Below are 25,420 nucleotides of genomic sequence, written 5' to 3'. Positions count from 1 at the left end.
GCAATCTCAAAAATTGATTGAGTAATGAACTTGAAAATGAAAATTGATATATGTGTCAGATAATTAAATTTCGACAACACCATTATCGCTGTAAAATGATTGGTTTTGGCGCCCTCCCGCGTCTTAATGGGTTATATTTGAAGATCACGTATTGCTTGGGTATAATTGTCATAGCGTCATGGCCAGCAAATCCAGGCATGATACTATGATACATGTGATAATGATTATGTCATTACGCGTATATTTGAGGGGTGTCATAATCAGTATGGCTGGACATTTGCGCAAATGCCTATCCAGTGCACGAAGAAGCCATTTATGGATGCGCTGCTTTTAAATGAATAAATTTCATTACTGGAATGACAATGGTATGTTCTTCGGGTAATTACTTGACTCGTTTCTTCGCATATCCTATGTCTAGTAGACTGTACTTCCTGCATGCACCTCGCAGATACGCTGATCGCCTTTTGTATTTAGGATTGCTGGATGGCTATTATTTTGTATTTTTTGTATTACGTCGTTGTTCAAGATTGTAATTTTTACTCTTGTAACCGTTATTGTGGCGAGATGGTTTTCTCTGTAAAACAACTACCCGGATTTCCTACTTAGTAAGAACCGGTTCCATTCATTTCCTTTGAAGTGTATTAACGGAAGATACATTTTATCGTTTCAGGTAAGCTGAACATGAACGTCAGTGGTAACGACACAGACACCGGCGCCGACGATACCGAGCCGAGGCCGTCCACTCCCTTTGAGATCGCGCTTATGGTAATCATTATGTTAACAACGATTGTGGGAAACGCATGTGTCTGTTGGATTATCTTCACTAATCACAAACTTCGCACTGTGCCGAACAAATTAGTAATGAACTTGGCCTGGTGCGATCTGCTGACCGCCGTCGTCAATGGGCCAGTCACGTTGGTTGTGTTGTATAACGGCGAGTGGGTGATGGGGGAAACAATGTGTCAGATAAATGGTTTTACAACAACTTTGTTCGGCATTGCCTCGGTGTTGACTTTGGCCGTTATATCGCTCAACAGATGTTGCATGATTGTCTATTCCACCAAGTACAGTTTTTACTTTTCCTATGTTAAGACAAACATTATGATAAGCGGTAAGTTTCCAATACCTAATTTGCATAAACATTATTTTTTTCACATATCATCTTTGTTGTTGTTGTTCATATTGTTGTTTGTCTATATGTCTTAAACACTATTTGGGAAAATTGTATACATACTCAGTGAAAAAAGTGACGCGGAAAATCTAGGTAATGTTGAAAAAAAACGTCCTACCTATTCGTTCCAACAGACTAGATACAATCAATGACCTGCATCGCTGTACATACCTAGCTAACAACCCACTTACCTAGTTACCTATTTGTGTGTATGTATATTTCATTGTGTACATTTTGATCAGACGCCGATTGGAACAGCACAAACGTCACGTGTGAGAGAGCAGAGCCTCCATTCTGAGACTAACAACTGCAACCACGTGCACTTTATGTATATATGTTAAGAAATCATTTCAGTATCGCTATCACGCGCTTCCCGTCAAACACGTATCGTCAAAGACGATATTTATTAATATTCAGTCTGAATGGAATTATATAACAATATACGATTAGCGTACGGAGACAATTCTTTCCCGAGGGTTTCATTGTTCAATGAATGCATATATCCTCCTTGATGACGTATGTGAGTTCGGTCTGTGAGTTACAGCGCATGCGTAGAACATGTTAACCAGAATTTGACGTCCGTGAATGATTTCGTGAAATGGCACGTAAAGAGCTGGAGGGTATACGATAGAAATTAACTTCAATGTGTAAAGTTCTACGATGTAGATTTAAATGTCACTCCAGTTCAGTCACCGGGCAAGTATCATTACCTTGAAAACGCAATTATAAATAAGTTCATAGTCATAAACATTCAACGTCAACGTGTCCTATTTTCGTTTATCGCTCTGCCTTTATTTTTCGCACACTGCATTCGCCGAGATATCAATTCGTTTATAGGCAAAGAAAATGACGCCTGAAAAAACATCTTATTCCACTGAATATACCAAAATTACAGTTTTTTAAAATGCACTTCGTGTGCACATTATTTGTCACAGAACCAGATAGAGTTTAAAGCAAAGTGCGCTACTTGCAGTTTACGTTGGCAGGGTAACGATTTTTCACATCCTGGCTGTAGAAAATTAAAACGCGAGTTATATAAGATTCAGCATTATTTAGTGTTTCTAACGAATGCAGCGAATCGGTTAAAGATCAAAGGTGCCTGGAGCTTGCCGTATCACTCTGTGGACGGTGCTCAGTGAGCAGGAAGTATTACATAGCGCTGTCTTTGAAGATACGCGATTATGTTATTCAAGTGTTGATCAAATAGGAACGGAAGACGCTTCCGCGAATTCAATCTCTTATCCGTCATTCGCGTCATTATGTCTTGATGAAGATGATTGAATGATGACGTAACACTATTCATGGTAGCTAGTCTTTTAAATCAGTTCACACTATATGCATGGGGTTAAATGTGGACAACTATGACATATGACATGCTAACAAGAAAAAAAGAACGATAGTTTCAGGAGATAAGTCTTGGTCAGTGTGACAAACCTGCAAATGTGAACTGGAACTATGATGCCTGTTTTGTTCGAAACTGTAAATCAATACACACGTCGCGCAACGTGACGTGATTGTAATATTTTTAAAACAAAGTATGGAGGATTTGTTTTGTATTTGTGGTGCATCGTTAACAAACAAAACGTCATGTCTGTTGGCCACACACAATAGCGTATTTGATGAAATACAGAAACAAAATAAGGTACATTAACATACTGTCAACTACCATTTAAAGCTGGGGAGTCGTCACCTGCGCATGATGGCATGATAGCGTGTGTTGTTATCGTCGCTTGGAATTCAACTCCCGCGCGTGCGCAGGTGACAACCAACCCGCTTTGAACAAGGACTCTGTATTACATATAAAATGGCACCAAAGTCGCCAGGTTGTGCATGTATTTCACACATGATATATGTTGTATGCTTTGGTGGAAATTTGTTTTTTACATCTACAAAAACATCATACTAATCATGTCCAATCAAATTCTGCTCACACATGTTCACACATTTATGAATATAAATAACTATCAAAATATTTGATCACACAGTCACCGCATCCACAAATATCTAGTTTCCCTAATTGCAAATCGTGGTTTATCGCATCAGATTCCTTACGCTCACCAACAACAATTGTCCAGCCAATTACCGATTTCCACGGCGTAAGTATATCGGTACATCAGTTAAACACGTGTTCCCCAGCCTCCCATGTCGGTTGAATACAATTATGTTCCTTATAGAAAAACGAGAGAGTCGACCACAGTGCGCGCACCAATTGCACGAATATAATTTGACACGTATTGAACGTGTAACGTATACTTCGATTGGAACCGACGAACACGATCACAGCTCGAAACAACATCTGGGACGACTTGGTCGTTCTTTAAAGCGGGGGAGTCGTTACCTGCGCATGCGTCAGCTGGCCATAGCGTGTCATTGTTTACAAACAAGCTTCCACCAATGAGCCTTCGCGTTTTTAGCGTGTGATGTTATCGTCGCTTGGGACTCAATTCCCTCGCGTGCGCAGGTGACGACCCTCCCGATTTAAAGAATACTGATATGTTCGTGGTAGTCACAACGTTTTCGTTTAAAGTAAATCCCTGTGTTATTCGTATTGTACTAAATGAGCTAATATGATTTATTTTCTTGCAGCAATTTGGATATTCTCATCTCTGTGTGCCTTTCCTCCGATGGTCGGGTGGTCTAATTACGTGTACATTCCAGGGAAAGCTATATGTACTCTGCTCTGGTCGACAAATATATCCTACACGTTATTCGTGTTAACACTTGGAATAATACTGCCTTTCTTTGTCATGATAGTGTCTTATTATAAGATATTTAAAGTCGTACAAAGCAATTCCAGGAGGATACAGTCTCATTTTGAACGAGCAAGCGTCCCACCATCGCCAGTGTTCGGCGAACGCTCGGGAAGGAAACTTAACGTACCTTCTACCAAATCAAGTACAGACGACACACAGCCGGCGACTAGAGGTCATGAGTACCGAGTGAATCAAGGTCACGCTGTCAGACTCAATGGCTTGTTTCAAACTCCCCTCGATGGTGGGAGCCGTCGGGGGTCCGAAATCAGCATTACCTCAAGAGCACCGAGTTTGCTTGATCAGGTTTACGGGCCGCTTGGTCGGCGTGGATCGACGCTCTCTATAGACCCAGTGACAATGGATCGCCCAACGTCGGCAATAAGTGGTCGCCTAGCAATGGGAGGGTCGTCAAGGCAACTGCCAAGACAGGGACCTCGAATAGAGGATGTGAAAATAACGAAGACAGTTTTAATTGTGCTTCTTGCATTCGTTGTTTGCTGGTCTCCGATTAGTGTTGTCAATTTCTTGGAAACATTTTTCAACTACACCATTCCAATGGCGCTGGATTTATTCACTGTGTACATGGTGTTTTTAAACTGCGCCCTCAACCCTATCATTTATGGATTAATGAACCGGAACTTTCGCAAAGGTTTCAAGAAAATCTTTTGTTTCTGCAAAACAGGCGCACTTCGAAAACAGAGATCTGTTGGCGCTGTGATCGCTATTCACTCCGCCGGGGAGTCTGCATCTCGTGCTGTAACAGTGAATAGGAACATCGACTCATAAACCCAGGGGTACTAAAAAAAGAAGGAGATCTGCCACAGTCAGCTGGCGTACAAGTGATAATAAAATAAATGCGATAATAATTTACCAACAGTTACTATATGGGTAAGCCATCTTGGATAAAGCTTGAAACAAAATAAATGTGTGTTTTTTTCTCAGTTTCCCATAAATCAAAGGAAATAAAACTTTCATGCCAAACGATCCGTTGGGGTGATAGTAATAAATAAATAATTCATAACTACATTAGTCGTTTTTGCGTGGAAAATCCGTCGCTTGCACACACTTTCCCAGGGTATTTGAAACCAAACTTAATATCATTTGTACGCCAGCATTCGCAATATAAAGCATGTTCTAGTAAAATTTTGGTCTGTTAACAAAACTGAAAAGATTTCTACAAACGAAACAGTGACTTATTTTGGCGGTAAATCATGTTAACCTTTTCTACGTGACTAACGCCATGCTGTTAAAAGACCATAATAGTCGCACATCGCGTGCTCGAATTTCGTTTTCATTTTTAAAAAGTAACGAACCTTTGTCAGCTTAACGTTGCATTGTTTCATATTCCAGGGTATATTAACTTTATTTACGATAATATTATATGGTGTTATTCACAAAAGCGACACAATTTACGTTAGCAAAGATTACGATAACTTGCTTATGAAACGTAGAATTGTCTCAGGTAATATGGTTGTGTCCGATTACCAGGCTGGAGTTTTAGTAGTGTGCGATTATACATAAGCCTTCTAACCCGGTGAACGTGTAGCAATATTTGCTTTTATCTAGGTGATCAGGTGGGGAGAAGAATATGAATATTATCATATTGGGAAAAGGCTTTTTAATTAGATGGAGATCACACGATTCACACCCACGTTACGAACCCCAAACAAGCCAAATAGCAAAAAAAAACTTGCTTGTTTGCTCCGTTGGTTTAAATCGAGCTTGTATAAACGCTTCTTGGAGTACATGACCCCCTAGCTATGTGTTTATTTATTGCTTTGGCAAGTCACGTGATAAGATGCAGACGTATTCCTACAATTGTAGCAGTAAGATGGGCGGTCGTTGTAAACATACACATTGGTGTAAGCAAACAATGCATTATACACAGGTTATGTAAGTCGAATGGAATTCGTTGGGATAGCAACCGGCATTTGATATTATACATTTCTTAATATCAATAACGATTTTTTTGCGAACAAATTGTGTATTTTTTACAATGATGTTTATAATATATACTAGGGAATGTAATATATAAACTGACCTGTGATCGGTCACTATGAATAATAAATATTTATTCCCTGTATATCACTCTGCAAGCTGTTACAGCGCCATCCCCGATTTTTTTTAAATATTCCACAAGCTTTAGAATATCGTTGAGGGCGTCAGTCATTTTATTTCAGCTAAACTATTGATCGTGTATATTGTTTTAGGTCAACCATTGCTGCGCTGAACGAAAAGACCGATGAAACGAAAACAGATTTAGACAGAGCAGCTTTGTGCGGGTTTTTTTCTCATCACTACACTACGTACTATTTGGGTCGGTCAGTGTCGTTGAATCTTAAATGCCATTGTTATTCAATCGTCTTCAATCTATCACAGATTGTTTCTGTTAAATATGACACTGGAAGTCAATTACACTATAATGCCGATCAAACTGAATGCCCATCGGGACATTTTAAAGTCATTCGTTAAATGCTACAGTACCACGGCGTGCTGGTTGCGATTGGAGCTGCATCGACGCTTTCTATTTCTAGTCTTTTTACCAGTTTTTCATCCTTATTTTGCCTATGCTTTGCCATACTATTAGTCTTGATTAAATCATATATGATCAGCGCCGTCGTTGATTGCATGTACTCACGAAGGATTGATGCGTATGGAGGAACATAAAAAGGCGATTAGTCAAAATAATGGTGCATGTGAACTAACCTGCCACGATCGGTCCCGTAGCGCATTCAGGCATTTATTTTGTAAACCGAAGATTTACAATGTGGGCAGTTTGATTTAGAATGACAATTCGGCAGCGTGTCTGCCAATATTATAAATTTGTTAACAGTAATATTCGCCTGACATCGGCATTGTTTGGCTGTGGGGGTAATGTTAAAGAAACGCAACAAGTTGAACAATCATAGTTTTCAAAGTGGATTGTTTGTATGCAGGACATTGCCTACCACGATTAAAAGCCACGGCCTTGGTGCAGGAGGCATTCTTTATACACAAGTTTTCAGTCACGTGAATTTATTATACTATAGAGTCTATCATTGCATCAATCTGATTAAAATCTGATGTAGTGTACGGGCTTTAATTATTTTGGCTATAAACTTATTTTAATTTTATTTTTTATTACATTTGTTATTAATGCCCTTTTATTTTATTATTTTACTTTGATTTTGATTTTGTGATATTCTTTAATTCCGCCCTACCTACATCTGAGCCGATGCCTATGTAACGAGATTTCAACGAGACCCACTATCGACGATTTTAGTCAACGAATCACAGACCTCCTTCTATAGCGCACATGATGACGTCACCGGGCAGAGTCAGGTGGCAAACACACTCAAATAAAATGGCGGATTATACCGACGTTAGCGACCGTGAATAACACGGCTTTTCGGTAAGTTTATCATTGTCAAATGCAACGAAAGTCATTTTTATGTTAATATTGTGGCTCGAATGGTTCGACTTTAGATCGTTATTTCGCATAGTTATTCTGGGAGTGACGATTTTGTTTCCACCGGTTCGACCGAACACCAGTGTCTTTTTCCAGTCGCCTGCCCTGGAGACGGGTGATGTTTTGTTGACGATCGGGCCAAAATCGTCTACGGTATTGAAGCTGTAAAAATTCATCAAATTGTATCAACATTTTGTACATTATACAATAATTCTTTATTAAAGTAATTGAGCTGATTTGGACTGGAATAAAATATTTTTTATTTGGAACACATCGCAATTGATCAGGAAATATTTGTTTGCTCCAATTTTCTGCGTCGATGCCGTGGGCCGGTGTCCGTTATACAATTTAAAATCAGTTTGCATTGTTTACTATAGCTGTTTACAGTGTTCTAATCATTACGATTTACTTATTTTTTTGCTTCCATTCTAGATACTTATGCTCAGTGATGTAAAATTGAAGCGATGACTGAATGAACGAACCTTGGCTGGCGAAGATGTATCTGGAAGTGTACACATTTGTTGGAAGTGAAAAAATATTCAATGTAATGACAAAAATTGTAAAATGCTGTGGAATTTTTTTTTGCAAATAAAAATATACTAGCAATTTTCTATTAATGGTTTATTCAAGTGGACAAAATATAATGTACAGAAAGATTGCCCGTATACACTGAAAAGTAAGCAACCGACAGCCTGTATAAAAGGGGGGCTGTGATTGGCTGTTATTTACGCGAGATTTGAACGGGACTTACATAGGCGTCGGATCAGATGTAGGTAGGGCAGAATTAAAAAAAAAATCACAAAATCAAAGTAAAATAATGAAATAAAAGGGCATTAATAACAAAAGTAATAAAAATAAAATTAAAATAAGTTTATAGCCAAAATAATTAAAGCCCGTACACTACATCAGATTTTAATCTGATTGTCATTGCATGTCATGCAATCATTGTTCTAAGTACGTAGTAAGTATAGTTCATTCTCGTTGTTTACAAAAACGCCCATTTCTGACACTTGTATATAGACATGCAAATGAATTAAAACAAAAATGCGCAAAATAGCTACTTTTGACTCTTCCGTAATGTCGGGTTGTTATTAGTGAAGCTGCTTTGTATCTAACACTGGACAGGTGGTCGTTGAAACTAGTGTGAAGTTCTTTTATGTGTTGGATTATCTCACATACAGTTTTCTACATTGTTTACACGTTACTGAATATATAACGTTTTTTGCATGAAATGTGATTGGTTTCATTAGTAATATTGCTGAAGATGTCGGGGTATTTATGGGGTGTCTACATCCGTTACAACAAGGTGATCAACAACAACAACAAAAAAACGTGTGGCGAGTGAGGGAGTTGTACCTAAACTTACTGCGGACTGACGGATAGTTAAATGTGTTATGTTCGGATGCCACGGGTTATTTGTAGAAACGAGTGGAATGCATGAATTACATCTTTTAGTTTTATTCTGAATTGAAGTGTATCTAGATATACTTTTGGCTGGTTCAATTTCATCCGTGATGTGTTTTTCTGGATAGTTTTAAGGGACATAATTAGTTAAACGAGCATCGTGTCAACACATACGAAGTGCAAGGCCATATGGAGTGCAAATATCGACGAGGGGTCGAGCTTTTTGTTTGTTACTCAGTTTCCATATTACCTTGTATATAAATTTGTTCTTTGATATCAAGAAGGAAAAAGCATAGGGTGCCCTCAAGTGGCAGGACACATATTTTGTCAACTTGAGGGCGCTCGTCGTATGCGCAGATTGACATAAACTGTCGTATCTGGTATCACAATGAATGTAAATGGTCATATTTTGTGATAAATTTGTGTGAATTTGGAAAAATATATGATTTATATGTATTCGGTTGACATATTCCAATAGCCAGTGTCTTAACAGCACTCATAACAGGGATATATTGTATTTTGAGGTATAATTTTCGGCAGCTGAAAAAAATATGTGACCATTTTGTTTCCACCCTTGTGATTGATTAGTATAGTGCAGGCTAATCGGTCTTGTATTAGTAATTGGGGGAGGAGGGATCGGAGCGTGTATGATTAAATTTAGTGATATATACTTGCACTACATTACCAAACTGTTTCAATTCTAATATTCCTATTATTTTGAGCAAGAATAAGGTCTTGTGTCGGAACATAGTCGTTCCGCCCAATAGACGTCAATGTATTGACTTCAGCAACTAACCACCCACCATGCCCCGATGGCTGGGTATGTATAGACTTAGACACAGTCTGTTATGTTCATATGTTTTTTTAATGTTTTTTAACATACCTTCAAATATTAAGTATCAATATTATCAAAATTATTCAGAGATTATTACGAGAATATCTCAAAGTATGCACGAAGACAGTACAGTACAGCGCGGCGTACTGTCTTAGTGCATACTTTGAGGTATTCCCATAATAACCTTATTATTATACATTATTTCTTTCCAAGGATAAATCAGGGGAATGCTGAAATCCAAAGTGAACAGAATCAGTCAACTTCTTTGTGTGGAGTCCGGTCAAACTCTGGTGGCAGCCGTTTTTGTTTTTATTATTAGAGGACGCTTACCCGCGTAACAATTCCATATTTCGAATTCGCATTTCCTAATATGGTAGGATGAAAATACCCCCGTAAAATACCGCAGAATTACGGCACACTGTAACTTATGGTGTTGCGGTGACAGATGTATAATAATAACATTTAACCTGTACAAAAATTATATTAATAAAATATATTGAGCTTGACACGGGTGTGGTATTTCAAGAGGTAAGATTGTCCTACAAAATAATGACTCAATATTTTTGCTCATTGTTCTAACTGAATTGTGAACAAACGGCAGTATAAACTGTAACTCCTGCGGAAAACAAATATTGGCGGAGATAATATTTATTGATATTCCATGTGCAACGCATTCCAGTTTTGCAAACATTTCTTCTCAAATGATAGTTTCTTATTTTGACAATAGAAATGATTTAAATATTTGAATTCGTCTTAGGAACATTCTCTATTTACTTTACTCCAATGGGGTGTGTTTATCGAATGTAACAACTGTATAAAAACTGGTCGGCTACCTTGTCAATGATGTTATGTTATGAGATTCTTTGTTTACACTGGTTTTCTCCGCCGAATCTCAAAAAAAATATCACCTTACCTTATAAGCTAAGGTAAGGTGATACTTAATTGTTTTCTCATTCTTACATATGTATATGTGTGCCAGTTTGAAGAAAACGTGTAGTGTTTTACTATGATCATAGGAAAGGTGTATGGCATTGGATGTATGGAATGTACAAATTGCATGGTGGTTGCTTTTCAAAATATTTATTAGTTCAAAACAAAAACTTGTAATCTCCGTGTGATATCACACCTTGGAATGCAATTACACGAACATGATTCATCCCGAGATGGCGAAATGACAGCCATTTTAGTACTAAAAATTTATCAAAATCGAGAGTTTCTGACATCTTGGAGGAGATCAGTGTCCAACGGCTATTTATGTGCTAACAAACTAATCATTTCTGCCATTCCGGAACTGAATCCAGGCATGTATGAATTGATTTTGCTCAAACTTTGTGAATTCATTGAAAATTATTTACCTCATCTCCGCCAGCCAAGGACGGTTTATTCGACCGCAGTCTCATCATTAACCCTTGGCACGCCCTCAAACGATTATAAGATGCACTTGGGCTCATTTGCATTACCCAGTCAGAGCTCATGATAGAAATGACACATTACTTGTTAAAATTAAAATCTTGGAATATAGAAATCAAGGTGTTACTAGCTTTTTGCATAAAAAAACGCTTATTGCTGTATCCGAAAGAAATGATGTGTTTGTTGCAACAAAACCGGATCGAGCAAGTCGATGTGTCATCAGTTTTGACAGTTAAAGCGCGGTAGTCGTCGCGCTGCGCATGTGCGATATATATGGGTCTCATATAAACAAAGATGGCGACTTTGACTGTTGCGCAGATCAACGAGTACGAACTGACACGTTTCCAAGCTTTAATTAGATAATTTTCATGTGATTGGAAGGTATCGAAGGAGTCACTGGCGGTAATCAATGCAAGTCGCGCCCAGGTCAAACCTCACACTTGTTATTTCCATTTGAAGAGCGCATTAGATTGTGGGAAAATCAATGTTTATCAACACGAATGTCGAACATGCGAAGCGCGACGACTACCGCGCTTTAAATAAAATACGGTTTGCACAAATATTTAGACATTCCACCGCCTCCATTCACTGGCACAAATATGGAAATGTGTAAACAAATATAGACCTTCTGTTCATGACTCCCGTTGAATCAGCGCAAAGCCTACACGCCGCCATTGTTTTAATATTTGATGCCCCAGGCGTTCAGCTCCTTGGCAAGCCCAATCAAATAACTCAATTTAACTGCAGTGAAATACAGATTTTTCTTACACGATTAGCACGGATTCGTGGCCAACCGGAAACAGTGCGATGAAATTACCTTGATTTTGTTTTAATTTCTTGACTGTTGGGCATTTCACGAATGCCATATCTCTGACATGGCATCACTGTTCCCTTTCAAACATTATAGATTTATTTCTTTAAATAATTCACAAGGACTATGCAATTGTTTGTCTTTTAAGAAACGATATTACTAAGCAATAACCAGGAATGCTTGGACTGATCATGTTCAGATCTCTCACATATCTTTTGGTAGACAGTCAAGACGCTCACATGACAGATATTTTTGTCATTCTGAACCGGAATCTCGCCATACATGGAATATGTTGTTCAAAGCGAGATTTGTATTATATCAGTTGCTTTTAATTACGTTTCAGCCAACATTTCTATATACCAAAGTAAAGTTTTGAACTTTGGAGATGTATTTTGAGATGTTTCAAACAAATTTCGCTACTTCTTTACCAACTTTGCAGATTACTATCAGACTTCTTTCTCTCAGCTTCGAATTACTTCCAAAAAAACAAACAAACAAAAAAAACGATATCTTGAACTTTGCAGATCGCCTTCGGAAACTATGCAGATTTTTCACACATTTCCGTCAATTTCCTAAGCGACTATTCGATTTCGTTATATTGCATTTGTGGCACTTCGGAAACCTTTCGAAGTTTGCATTTGTGACTTTTAGACAACTTCCCCACTTCCGAAATAGATTTTGTGAACATTCCAATCCGGTTTGCCACATAGACTTTTCAATCTATTACAAATTGTCTTGGTTTGTCACAGATTTGTGACAAGGAACAGAAGCAAAATAACTCGGCAAATATATATCAGACATAATACATAACGCGTCCCTAAGAAACGCGTCCCTAAGTATCAGATTTTAGGTGGACATTATATCAGGGGTAAAATCTTCTCTCTCTGGGTTCTCCACACTTGTCAGGGGGGAAACTCGTCCCCTTGAGGTACGGGATCGGGAATGTCACTTATACTTTACAGTCAAATAAGACACACACAACGAAATACGTTTCAACTCTCGCCTTAGTCGGTCTGTCGAGCACTCTATAAGACACAGCGCCTTGGGGAAAAATCCCCAAGACTCTCTTAGACTGCGTCAACACTCGCCCCAAGACTCTCTCGGACTGCTCTCTCTCTACTGCCTCTATCGTGCTGTGCTCCCCAAGACCAACTCAAACTCTCTTTATTCATTTTCAAAACTCTAACCAATTACAAAACAGTAAAAAGACTCTAGGGCGTAACCTTCAATCATAAAGCCAATCACACTAAGTACTGAATACGTCATATATTTTGATTAATCGTTCACTACATTAATAACTATGAATATAAACTGTCAGAATGAGTAGTTTAAATAGCGGCGGTTATCTGGTAATTAGTTCCAAATCACTGAGCCAAGTTCCGTCCAAAACTTCATATAGGCCTAAACGATGACAGACATAACACAGCAATTCAGCTAATAATCAACTAATTAAGTCGGTTAACAGATACGCAAAAACAAATTCATGATAATTACCTAAAATATAGAGATTTCCATACATATCAGAGAGGATTTCGTTTTATAAATATTTAAGACAAATTTAAGTAAATTTTGTTAATCATTAGCATGCAATAGCATACATGAAAATAAAAATACTGTAAAACATGTTGAAAAAGCTACATGCAATTTTAGCGAATTGTGATAAAATGACGTAATAGCGAAATGTTGATTTGGCGAATCTCTCTTGTCATTGTTTAATTTCCTGTTTTCACAATACTAGTCTGTCGTGTGCCAAAACAAATGCGCAGTTATCACCTCAATAAAAACAAAGAAAAACTTTCAAGTGATTCTGTTTGCAATTATAAAAAAAAACGGATTCAACGGGGATTTTAAAAAGCGGGTTACATCCAGAATATTGACCTTTTATATTGGGACTCGAAAATTACTAAGTACTACTAATTTCCGTAATAATATATCAGTATCAATTCTTTTATTTATTTTCGTTGAAATAATGACCACAATGAATACGTTTATTGTTTGTATTAATTTGCTTTTCAATAAAGTGTATTTATCATGCTACGTTTTTTGTGTTGTTTACAAAGTATGTGTGTGGGGAAAAAAGACGTTGTTTGGCGGCCGTTTTGAATATATAATAAAGTCATTAGCGACATCTTAAATTAGCGAATCAGCAAAAACACATGTTCGCGAAAAAGACATGTTTTAGAGTAATTGGCGGAAATTGATTACAAAAAAAAATCATTTAATTTGTATTGTGATAGGGATGCTTATTTTGCACCACTTGAATTGTGATTATTTCATATATTCAAAAGCTCCAGACAATTGCATCTATAATGCGGTATTTAAAAAAAATGTCAATGCAAATACCCAGATCCTCAGGTGATAAATTGGGTAAATATTGACTGAAAATAAACAAACTTGTACATATCTCACTCTCGGGGTAATGGTGATTTTAAAACCCGTCTAAAAGATGCCACACCTGCGCCTCATCACTCGATGTATGAGAGGTAGTCATTAACAGAAAACACTGTCAGAGTTATCAAAAGTTGTTATAAATTTCTCAACACAGTTGGTATATACGTTGTAAAAGTTATGTATATGTTCAAAGCAGACTAGTAGTAAGTTATGAATTATTTCCTATCAACTGGATGAGAGTTGGGTTCAATTGTGTTGAAACAAACTCGTTTGCTTATCGCTAGCTGAATGAACAATTAATATGTAAAACGTTATCCTCTTTTAAAAATCCATTAACCTCTTATACAATACATACAAGACATTCACGCTGTCTGGGTTTGTTGAATACATAATATCAGAACCGAGTTCAGTTGTATTTTCACTGCATAATTTACTGTCAGTAAGATAAGACGTTTTACGACCCAAAATATCATGGTAATTCGATCCGACTTTCAAACGCTTTTCCCCGCGGCGACAGAGGTATTTAAAGATTTGTGTGAATAAATGTTCCACGCATTTCCGTACAAACTGATAACATATAATAAGTATGATTTATGTGTTGTAAATAATGAGACATGGCGACAATTGATAATAACGACATCAACAAGTGAATAACCTGTCAACAGTTCCTAAACAATTCGTTAGATTGTAAAACAATATATTCTCATTATTCACATTTCACTGCGAGAATTAAATGATATACAACCGCGGTTAATGCGTCTGTGCAACAAAAAAGTGTAAGCGACAATGATATCACATGCGTAATGTATCGATGGTTAACCTATAGGTTATACGTATTTTCACAATAGCAGCGATTGCAAATGTGTTTTGTTTCTTTATATTAATGCTCTTTTATCTGTTAAATAATAAAATCTAAATTGGTGGTGTATAGAGTATGGAAACACTGCATGTTTCTGTACTCAGATTAGAACTTAGTTGCGGTAATATAAGCAACCAAAGCAAGTTGAGTATAATTCTCTGCGCCTGGTTTTGGATTTCATTGGTTTTGAGACGATGGTCCATGTTAGGATGAGACGAAAACAAGGTGAGCAATATCACACCGTGAGTATTCATTATTTGAAATGCATGTTTGGACATTGTATTTGTTGAAAGAATAGCTGCTGTTGCAATTGTTGCAGTGAACTTCGCTAATGAATTACGAACGGATAAAGTGATTTGGATATTCGGGTGAATAAATATGTGGATAAATGTCAAGGCTGAACTACATGTGCTTTCTACAACACGTTAGGGGATTGGAGTAGCGAAAGTAATGTGGTCACTAATTTTCTGTAACTAGTGCATATTTGTGTTTTTATTGTCATAACGTCACATTTGAAATTCAGATTACTGTTTGTTAGAGACGAAAGTCTGGGTTTTGGTGGCCTTATTGCGTAATGGTGACTGGTTGCTCAAAACTCACGGTATTGCACGTTGAGTGATATGTGCACTTGACTCCAGCGAATGACTCGGGAAGCCGGACACTTGTCTCAGTGGCATGATTAGTAATCCATGGACTATTCGGTGCAGATGACTAAGGTGGCAGTGATTGTGTAGTTGTTGGATTCCGCGTAATGTTAGTGATTGACACACTGTGATTTGTGATTGTATGTAGATGTATTTAAAAAGCGTACTATAATTAAATTATGTTTGTTATCCAGTTAAAAAATATTTACAGTATCACTGTTCCTGATGATATAATAACAGGAGTTATTGTTGTGGTATTGCGTTATACTGCGGGTTAGCATTAATGAAAAATGTTTTATTTAATATATTTTTGTTGTGGCTTTTGGGGCAGGCCAACCGCATCACTGTTGTGCGTACCAGGTCTGTACCGCAGCTAAAATTGTACTGTGACCACATCACAAGACGTCAGTATCAATCCAAACGTGTCAGCACTCGTCCTTGTCATTTGTGAGTGGTTTATTATTGGTCGTGACAATGCAGTTGTTAAATATGTTGTTAAACCTAAATGTTTTGGTTAAATTTAATGATTACCTTCACTAGCTTCGGTAACACCCGCTTATGTCTGCACAAGTGTTTAGAATACACAACAATGCCATCTTGTCTTACATCCAAACTGGTCATGTAGTCCACGTACTTCTCCATAATGCACTAGAACCCACTTTTTTACCTGTCATACTAATACTGAGTTTCAGGTGTACTAAATCCTGTTTTCTCTGTATCCATCTCATTCATATACATCTGCTGTACCCGGATTTCAAGCATATTGTATGAAATTGTATCGCCTTCTTGTCAAAGCATTTGTAAATACATGGAAGATCATATGTATTCATATTGGTACATTTGTTCATCGTCAAGTAGTATATTCACAGCTGTGTGCTTTCATCCTTCTTTGTCTCTATCATAAATTGACTACAATATTGAACTGTAATAAAAAATAACGTCTTTCAGTCTCCTAAACACAATTGTAATGTTTTAAAAGATGACTTCAAAAAGGAGATATTCATATTGCTTATAAAATATACTCTGTGAAATAGACACAGATGCACCAGTATTAATTTCCAGCCTTTCAATATTCAGTTATGTTTGGATGTTACGATACAAACGCAATGCGTGGTTAAACATACGTGTTTGCATTTATTTCACATAACACTTCATGTTCGGTTTATATTGGATTGCAATGGCACATAAATCATCGGGTTGTCAAACCACAATTCACCAGTTACAAACAATACCACCACCACATACAATACAAGATTTGTTTTGGCACCAATTTGATATGAAAATTCAAATAAGAGTTTTTCACGTATCTTATTCATATGCTTAATCACTTAGTTTGTATAATATATAATTATATTGCGAGAACAGCGAGTATACTCATAAAAGCGTAACTAGTCAATACATTACACGTGGTCGTTGCCTGTATGCCGATTAAAGCAACTTTAGTGTTCCACTACGCTAGCAACTTACTTTCCTGCATGATAATCAATGTCTGTGAGATGTACTGATCTAGATAGTGGAGCAAGTGAAAATGATTCGTTTAACTGTTTTCCGACGCCAATTGAAAACAAATAATTATGACATGTAATTCAAGTATTTAGAAATAGGGCGCCGACAACAGAGCAAAATAGTACAATTTCTGTTGCGTCGAGAAGCAATGACATAATAATCTGGAATAGCATAGATTTTTTACGGGATGAATGTGTAAGCATACTGAGCATATGTGTACATAATATGTAGAAAGTCATTAATCGACGTTAATGTTGAGTGCAGCCTTAATACGACAACGACAACGTTAAACAATTAGTGTCATTGTAATGCTATGTTGAGTGAGAGCCTAATAGCTATGCTATGATAATAACTATCGTAACAACTAGACCGTGATAGAACATATATTTTTGTACCACACATACGCAAATTTAAACATAGCTATATAATATACAATGTACAAAATGTAATGTGATTGGTTCTTTCATCTTTTATTTTATATTCTAGTGATACCATATAAGGTAACATAGCCCACCTTTATTTTGATCTGTCAATCTGATGTAGAATGCATCGCACTCTGGAGCTGTGCAATTTCTCACTTTGATTCTGGAATGATGATATCAGACAGGTTTCTCCTCCGGTAGATGGAAGTTATCTAGCCAGTGAGGAAAACTACCAAACTTGTCAACACGTGCAATGGATTGATAAATCAGATTTCCGTCGCTTCAAGCAGGTACTAAATAACTATCTCGCACAAAAATATGACATTGAGATCGACATATGATGTGATGTACTGTACGGAATAAGTAACGAAAACAGGAAACACGTCGCTAAGACAAATTGGTTCATCTCATAATGAATAATACAGTGAATGAAACAGCTTCGACAGTACCGCCGTTTCTGCCATCAAACGATTCCTTGGAAGAAGTCAGAATCGGGCAGATAGTGCTGAAGATAATCTATGCTACATTCGGCTGCCTGGGTATCATTGGAAACCTGCTCGTTTGCGTGGTGTTCATAAAAATCAAAAACATGCAGAAGACGTATACAAACGTCTTTATCTTCAACCAGTCCTTGATAGACTTAAGCAGTTCCGTCATATTTGTCACGTTGAAATTCGGTCCCGTATACGAAGTGACGCCGAACAGTACCTCTGGCGAACTGTTCTGTAAAGTGTGGAGCTCAGAGTACATACTCTGGGGTTTGTTCATTTCATCCACCTTCAACTTGTCGTTCTTATCGCTTGAAAGGTATCTGGCTATTTGTCATCCCGTACTGCATCGAAATAAGGTGACCTTGACGAAAGTGAAAATCATTACTATCATCACCTGGTTTATTGGTTTTATACGTGAATCGTACTGGCCAACGATGAATTTCAACGAGGGCGGCGTATGTAGTGTAAAAGAATGGCCTAACAGCAACATGCAGATACTGGTCGGGTGTATTGTCTTCACCACGGAGTATATTCTCCCACTCACAATCATGGCGTTCTCATATGGTAACATAATTAGAAAGTTGAGACGTCGAACAAAGCATATTAAAATTCAACCAGCTGCTGTCAGTGGACATTGCCCGGCACTACCAAACCAGCCTACACTCCAACTGCAAAATCAAATTAGAGATCAATCAACCATTCAAGCTGCAGTCTTAAACAACACATCTAAAGAAGATTCGATGGGAAGGGCTCCGAAGAATGTGACAAAGGCAATGATAATCGTGCATGTTACGTTTATAATATGTTGGTCACCAATGTCCATATCATTTTTTGTTTACAACCTTGGTGGGCCCCTTGATTACGATGCATTTTATTATTGGGCGATGGTTGTCATGGTGTTCCTTAACATGTGCGTGAATCCCTTTATATACGCAATTAAATACAAGCAGTTCCGAGATGGGGTGAAAACAGTGTTTCGCTGCAATGACAATAGACTAAGTAATATAGAGTAATCCACGTAGTCGGCCATTATATTGCTCTATTACATCTGTATATACACCGAGATATGAAACAAACTACATTACATAGGAAGGCATTTGAAAACGAATACACGTGACTGCAGTACACGAATTCCCATACTTATGTTGTAAAAAGTTCCCAGTTTCTAGCTGTAGTGGTTTTCCCCACATATAGTGCGAATTATGACAAAAAAACGTAGTTATAGGTAAAATACATTTCCCAACCATCGAGTCGTGACTTAAAATTATATAATTATATCTCTGGTCGATTTGAAGTAACGTTCAAGTATGTTTGTATGTACATACGTCATAGTATCTCTTATTAGTAGTTTATGTTATATACGTACAGCTTATGTTTATCAGACAGGTAACTATAATTATAACACTCATACCTGTGAATACTATGTAATAATCTCATTATGAAACCGTCATGAGACTAGTTGCTACTCGATACTTGTAGTATTGTCTATTAATGTCTATCTTCACAGTTCAGAGTGAACAACTATAATATATATTAAAGACCGACTCGACAATTAAAATTTCGTTTAGAGATTGACAGAATAATATTTAATTTACATCACATCATTGCCCAAAAGGGCGAACTTACTGAGAACAAGTGACACGGTGTGGTTACCCACTACTTAAGCATGACTTTTTTAATAACAGACTTGTCTGTGTAGTCACTGATACTACCATAAAAAATAATTAAAATAATTATTCTACTTTTTAATTTCACCAAAATAAGACGCTAATTGTTACTCGATAATTGATTGTTTGAGACAAATAAAAATAAAATCGACATTAAATTATTAACGAATTTCTCACATATGTACTTGTTATACGTTGTACATAAACACATGTTTAGTGTAATAAAAAGAAAATTAGTTAATGTTTCTTCGTTTTTTTTATCAATAAAGTAATTTGTTAGTAAAGGTATGTCAAACTATGGATTTATCCCCCCTTGTGATCAATGGTCTTTCAAGAGGTGTAACTTTATAACGCAATCTGCGCTTTGCATTATAGTATATGTGTGTAATGATAGTTTTATGGCCCGCGCGTTCTCACAAATCCCAACTGATGACGCTGTCAGTTAAACTTACTATATTTGTTAACAACAAATTGTGCGTAAAAGCCAGAGTAGACACCTGCGACATTCAATGTTGATATTGTGAGGCACAGAAAAATTTACAAAAACACTTTAGGCATAGACATTATTTGATGTTTAATTGAAACATGAAATAACAGTTTATGAAGAAAATATAAATGTTTAGACAATCTTGTTCCAAACTTAGTTGCCGACTATACAAACAAGATTTCATACAAACAACAATATATATGTATATAATGTGATGATGAATATCTTATTTTAACATAATACAGTCAGCAGTATATCTCAAAAGTAATTGGATATGATCTCCACAGCATGACTGTATGAAAAAAATGTGCTGGTAACTAGTCGACTGTATAGAAGTAGTTTCATTGAAGCGTGATGTTGCTCCTCGATACTTGTAGTATTGTCTATTGATGTCTATCTTCACAGTTCAGAGTGAACAACTATAATATATATTACAGACCGACCCGACAATTAAAATTTCGTTTAGAGATTGACAGAATAATATTTAATTTACATCACATCATTGCCCAACAGGTTGGACATAATGAGAACAAGTGACACGGTGTGGTTGCCCACTACTAAAGCGTGACTTTTTTAATAACAGACTTGTCTGTGTAGTCACTGATACTACCATAAAAAATAATTAAAATAATTATTCTACTTTTTAATTTCACCAAAATAAGACGCTAATTGTTACTCGATAATTAATTGTTTGAGGAAAATAAAAATAAAATCGACATTCCTTATTAAATTATTAAGGAATTTCTCACATATGTATTTGTTATACCTTATACATAAACACACGTTTAGTGTAATAAAAACAAAATTAGTTAATGTTTCTTTTATCAATAAGTTCATTTTATAAAGTGAATTTGTTAGTAAAGGTATTTCAAACTATTGATTTAGTCCCCCCTTGTAATTTTACACTTAGTAGGAGTATTTGTAAGTGTCTGAAACAAGCGTCGTTCATATAAACATATGTGTTGTCTTCGTTACACATTCTTCCTACATAATACCGCAAAGCCATTAAGGAAACCATCTCACAGCAAAATAATATAATTAATATATTTAATTACCAGCTCAAGGTTGTAATAATAACTTGAATATAAAAATACTCGCAATGAAAACTGCAAGGTTGGTGATGAAAACTGACGAACCCTTAAGCGTATTTAATTATAATCTAGATTTCATGTAATACAAAACGTTATAATGAGTAGGTAGTATCGAGGCTCCCTCACAGGTGCCAAATGTACACATGTGCAATACATTCACATCCGCACTAAGCATTCACTCACCTCGCACAATGAAGAACTTTAGATGTATTAATAATAATACATTTATAGACACGAATCCGTCTTCGGAAAGTGATATAAAGCAAGAACATGTAATTAAAAACAGGAAATAGAAGCAACGTAAAATATTTAAAGCATAAATGCATAAAGTAATTAAATTAATACATTTATATATGCATGTTTTACCAAAATAATTGTTGTTTCGTTATATTTGTGAAATGATGGAGATTATATTTACCTTATTATATTATATTTATTATTAGATACGACATAGATTACAAATGAGTAGTATACAATCACCTGTGCTATTCACATATTTGCCTTCGTAAATTAGAATGTCTACTGGAGATATCGATAATACTTTTACCTCTACATATTCCCTCTGATACTGACATTTATATATATATGATGACCAACTATGTTAGGAGCATGAATAAGAACCGTTTTTTATAAATATAAATACCGTCTAATTTGACTTCAATCTGAATCACATATTTGATGTGATGGGAACAAAAACACGTGAAACAATTCGTCAATGTCTCATACTTTAGAAACATGTATTCTCATTGGCATTTAATTTTATTCTTTTGATGCTTTGAGCAATTTTGTTGGGTTCGGCGTTTACGAAATTGAAAGAAAATAATGAATTCTAGTGTTATTTTGCATGTTCACGTAGATTTAAATGAGCTGTCTTCACCTATCAGCGAAAGTAGCGAAATTACGAACTGGCGAACAATCAATGCATTTACTGTATATTATGTTGAAGATTGGATGATACAAACGTGTTGCACAACATGATCAAAATTACCGAAAAAGGAGAGTCGTCACACATTAAGGTGATACATTAAGTTGCTTGTTTTTATAATAATAAATCGGTATCACGTGACCCACTAAATAATTAATACTAATATATATAACATCTGTAAAGATTGATGTTTTCTACTTATTCATTAATGTGAGGTTATTGTATGATTCACTGTTTTTTTTCACATTGTTTATCTAGCTTGGGCAATAGTGGAAGTTATTATAAGGGGTATTATAATAAAGTCACGAAAGATGAGGACAACGACAATGTCATTATGTTTGATAAAACCCTTGCATCAGATGAGTAGTAAGAAGACATTAGAATGATGGTAGACCCAAAATGATATCGTTTCGCAATTGGGGACGATCTCATTTTAATTTAAGGGTTCCGTATAAGTAATCGCAGATTTTAAGAATATTATTATGACTGTTAACGCCATAATTGTAGTCAGCATCTTGTAAATACATTTAAACGGTGTTTTTTGTATGTTTTGAAAGCGTAGCCGTATAGAGCAAATAAGTGTATGCTAAGCCGAATCGCCAAATCTGATCACACTCTTTGACCATTGGTATTTTATATGCACATTGTGAAAAATGTTCATAAGATAAGATAAGATCTAAGCCATATGATGGGTTACCCAATGGAAATTGTCTGTATATCTCATCACTCGATTATGACGGCATCCATGGTTCGCTTTGGTGAGTATTATTTGCATCGTCATTGCATCACAATGCTCCATGATGATAAATGTTTGAACCAAGTCTGATAAACCACCAAAAATGTTTCAATATGATGTATTTGTGAACTTAAATGTCCGCCATTCGGCATTCCTTAATGCAATTGCAAAACACATACACCTATATATATCTAACATAATATTTATTATTATACATCTGTCACCGTAACGCCATAAGTTACAGCGTGCCGTAATTTTGAGGTATTTTACGGGGTATTTTCACCCTAACATATAAGGAAATGCGAATTCCAAATATGGAATGATTACGCGCGTAAGCGTCCTCCAATAAAACAAACATGGCTGCCACTAGGGTTCGACCGAACTCTACACAAAGACGTTCGCTAATTCTGTATTGTCGTAATAACGTCATATTAATTCTGATAGCAGTGGCCTAAATAGTGTCCAAATTAGTCATAATGTATATGTGTACTCCTTTACAGTATTTTGAAATGTCCCATCATAGAAATTGTAAATCCAAGTTACTCTTTATTAATACACCATACTGATATTACAGTTTTCTAGAATTCGAGTTTTCAGTGTTGCAATTAAATTCCTCTTCATCAATTGTATTTCATGTATTTCGAATTCAGTCAGGATAATTTGAACACTTTCGTATTCTGTAGCATAAATCACTAAATAGTTACACTTGCAAGTTCTCTCGTAAGTCACTGTAGTGCTAATAGCGGTCCTGATATGTTGAGATCACTTCTATTTCGGCCACCTTTTGCACCAACGAAAACTACGCCACAAACGAGTGCAAAACATGTATATGTGGGTTTGCAACAGCGCAAACCAATCCCGACGGGAATAAACAATGGGTTTTCCATGTAGTAGGCAAATATTTTTTATTCAAAGATTGAGAGGTATTGTGAAATACTTGATTTCGCATATTTGATGTGTTTGTACTCGCTATTTGTATTTCAAATTCACTGTTTGACAAGTGTTTGTATGATACAAACTAGCGCTATACGGATATTTTCTGCTATTTCAATTGATTTACGAACGTGAGAGATTATACGGCGCAGGTGCAGAATATCAATATATTGTACTGTAACTGTGATCTTAGAATATGAGTATACACTGATTATCAATTACCCTCGATCACCAAATCCGGCACAAACTGAACATTCTCTTTCTATGGGTGTCTAGTTATTTTAAAGATATAATGTTGATCGTACACAAAAAACGAAGTCGAATAAAATGTTATCAATATGATATGCTATTTTAGAGGGAATACATAATATCTACTATTTTACCTCTGTAGTTGAAACTTGTGGCGTTCTGACCATTGATCGTTCTGTTGTGGCTCCGTGACTACTAAAGGTTTCTGGGAATCGTGGGTATGTTCGCAATTGCAATCACAATTGACATAGGCCTTATGAACCATATATGTACTCCATGTATATATATATATATGATAGATTATAAAATTACAGCACACAGACACCGTGTGTTGCGGAGCAGATGTGTAAGCGTGCAAAAGCAAATCAAAACATGCACAAATCTTTTTTGTGCCACATTTTTCACCACCCTAGAGTATTGACTGCTTCTTGATGGTCCCTGGATCCGTTCTAATATATAGTTATCAGAAAGTTCAAGAATTTAAATCCCAATGATTTACTTCACTACCATTGCTAGCAAATGCTGTACGGTGAATGTCATATTTATAATTGAACAGGTACACCGGCCATATGACTTACTCGTGTTTTTTTTTGCTAATAATCGGATTTACATTACATATTTAAACAATCCATTTAAATATATCTAACTACCAAATTTTCTATTCACGGGCGGGGCTACGTCACAGAACGTTCTACTTTGCTAAGATTAGCACTACTGCACCATGCATTTGTATGGGGCTATGTGCATGCTGCCTGTGGAACGCCAGTTCAAGAGCTACTGAAAACAGCACAAATTCAAATTCAGCATAGTCTAAACAGCTAGCCGAAAAAATGCCTTTTTTGCCGCATGTGTTAAATGATAATAAAATCTATCAGAGTCCGTGAAATTGTGGCGCCTTTTAGTCTCTGGATATGGATACTTTGTTGTAATATTTTGCTTTTGCTTGTATAACTGATAAGCAATATGCCATGTATAATATTTTGTTAGCAAAAAACATATTAAAATTACACAGCGGACTATTCACGCGATGACAAATAAAACGGAGAGGTCGTTACAGGAATTGACTCTTAAGCGACGATAACCACAAACGCTAAAATTGCAAAAGCTCATGTGTGTAAACATCTGCCGTAAGCACAAGTGGTGGCATCCCCCGTTTTTAATGACAAAAGTATAGGTCATCGTATTCG

General features: G+C 36.3%; 2 protein-coding genes and 1 long non-coding RNA gene across 3 annotated transcripts; all 3 read left to right on the top strand.

Moving 5' to 3' along the window:
• Positions 1-681: 681 nt before the first annotated feature.
• LOC100369497 (putative G protein-coupled receptor No18) lies at positions 682-4,908 on the top strand. The gene is made up of 2 exons (XM_002741936.3): positions 682-1,111; positions 3,758-4,908. Exons 1-2 carry the CDS (start codon positions 682-684, stop codon positions 4,708-4,710), a joined length of 1,383 nt encoding a protein of 460 aa, XP_002741982.2. The 3' UTR covers positions 4,711-4,908.
• Positions 4,909-7,128: 2,220 nt separating this feature from the next.
• LOC146729669 (uncharacterized) lies at positions 7,129-7,937 on the top strand. The gene is made up of 2 exons (XR_014928070.1): positions 7,129-7,315; positions 7,805-7,937. It is a non-coding gene; the product is annotated as an uncharacterized LOC146729669 (long non-coding RNA).
• Positions 7,938-18,066: 10,129 nt separating this feature from the next.
• Positions 18,067-19,158, top strand: LOC102803441 (galanin receptor 2b-like). Its single transcript, XM_006825471.1, has one exon. The coding sequence runs from the start codon at positions 18,067-18,069 to the stop codon at positions 19,156-19,158; it is 1,092 nt and encodes a 363-aa protein (XP_006825534.1).
• The last annotated feature ends 6,262 nt before the right edge of the window (positions 19,159-25,420 follow it).

The sequence above is a fragment of the Saccoglossus kowalevskii genome, chromosome 21 (assembly GCF_978046115.1).
Source record: "Saccoglossus kowalevskii chromosome 21, keSacKowa6.1, whole genome shotgun sequence".
Taxonomy (NCBI): Eukaryota; Metazoa; Hemichordata; class Enteropneusta; family Harrimaniidae; genus Saccoglossus; species Saccoglossus kowalevskii.
This window is presented reverse-complemented; position numbering and strand designations above follow the sequence as displayed.

What these genes read in the sequence shown, in the direction of transcription:
- LOC102803441 (XM_006825471.1), top strand. Translation starts at nt 18,067, where the DNA reads ATGAATAATACAGTGAATGAAACAGCTTCGACAGTACCGCCGTTTCTG.
- LOC100369497 (XM_002741936.3), top strand. Translation starts at nt 682, where the DNA reads ATGAACGTCAGTGGTAACGACACAGACACCGGCGCCGACGATACCGAG. An exon ending in GACAAACATTATGATAAGCG is followed by an intron (nt 1,112 to 3,757) that starts GTAAGTTTCCAA and finishes ATTTTCTTGCAG; the next exon opens with CAATTTGGATATTCTCATCT.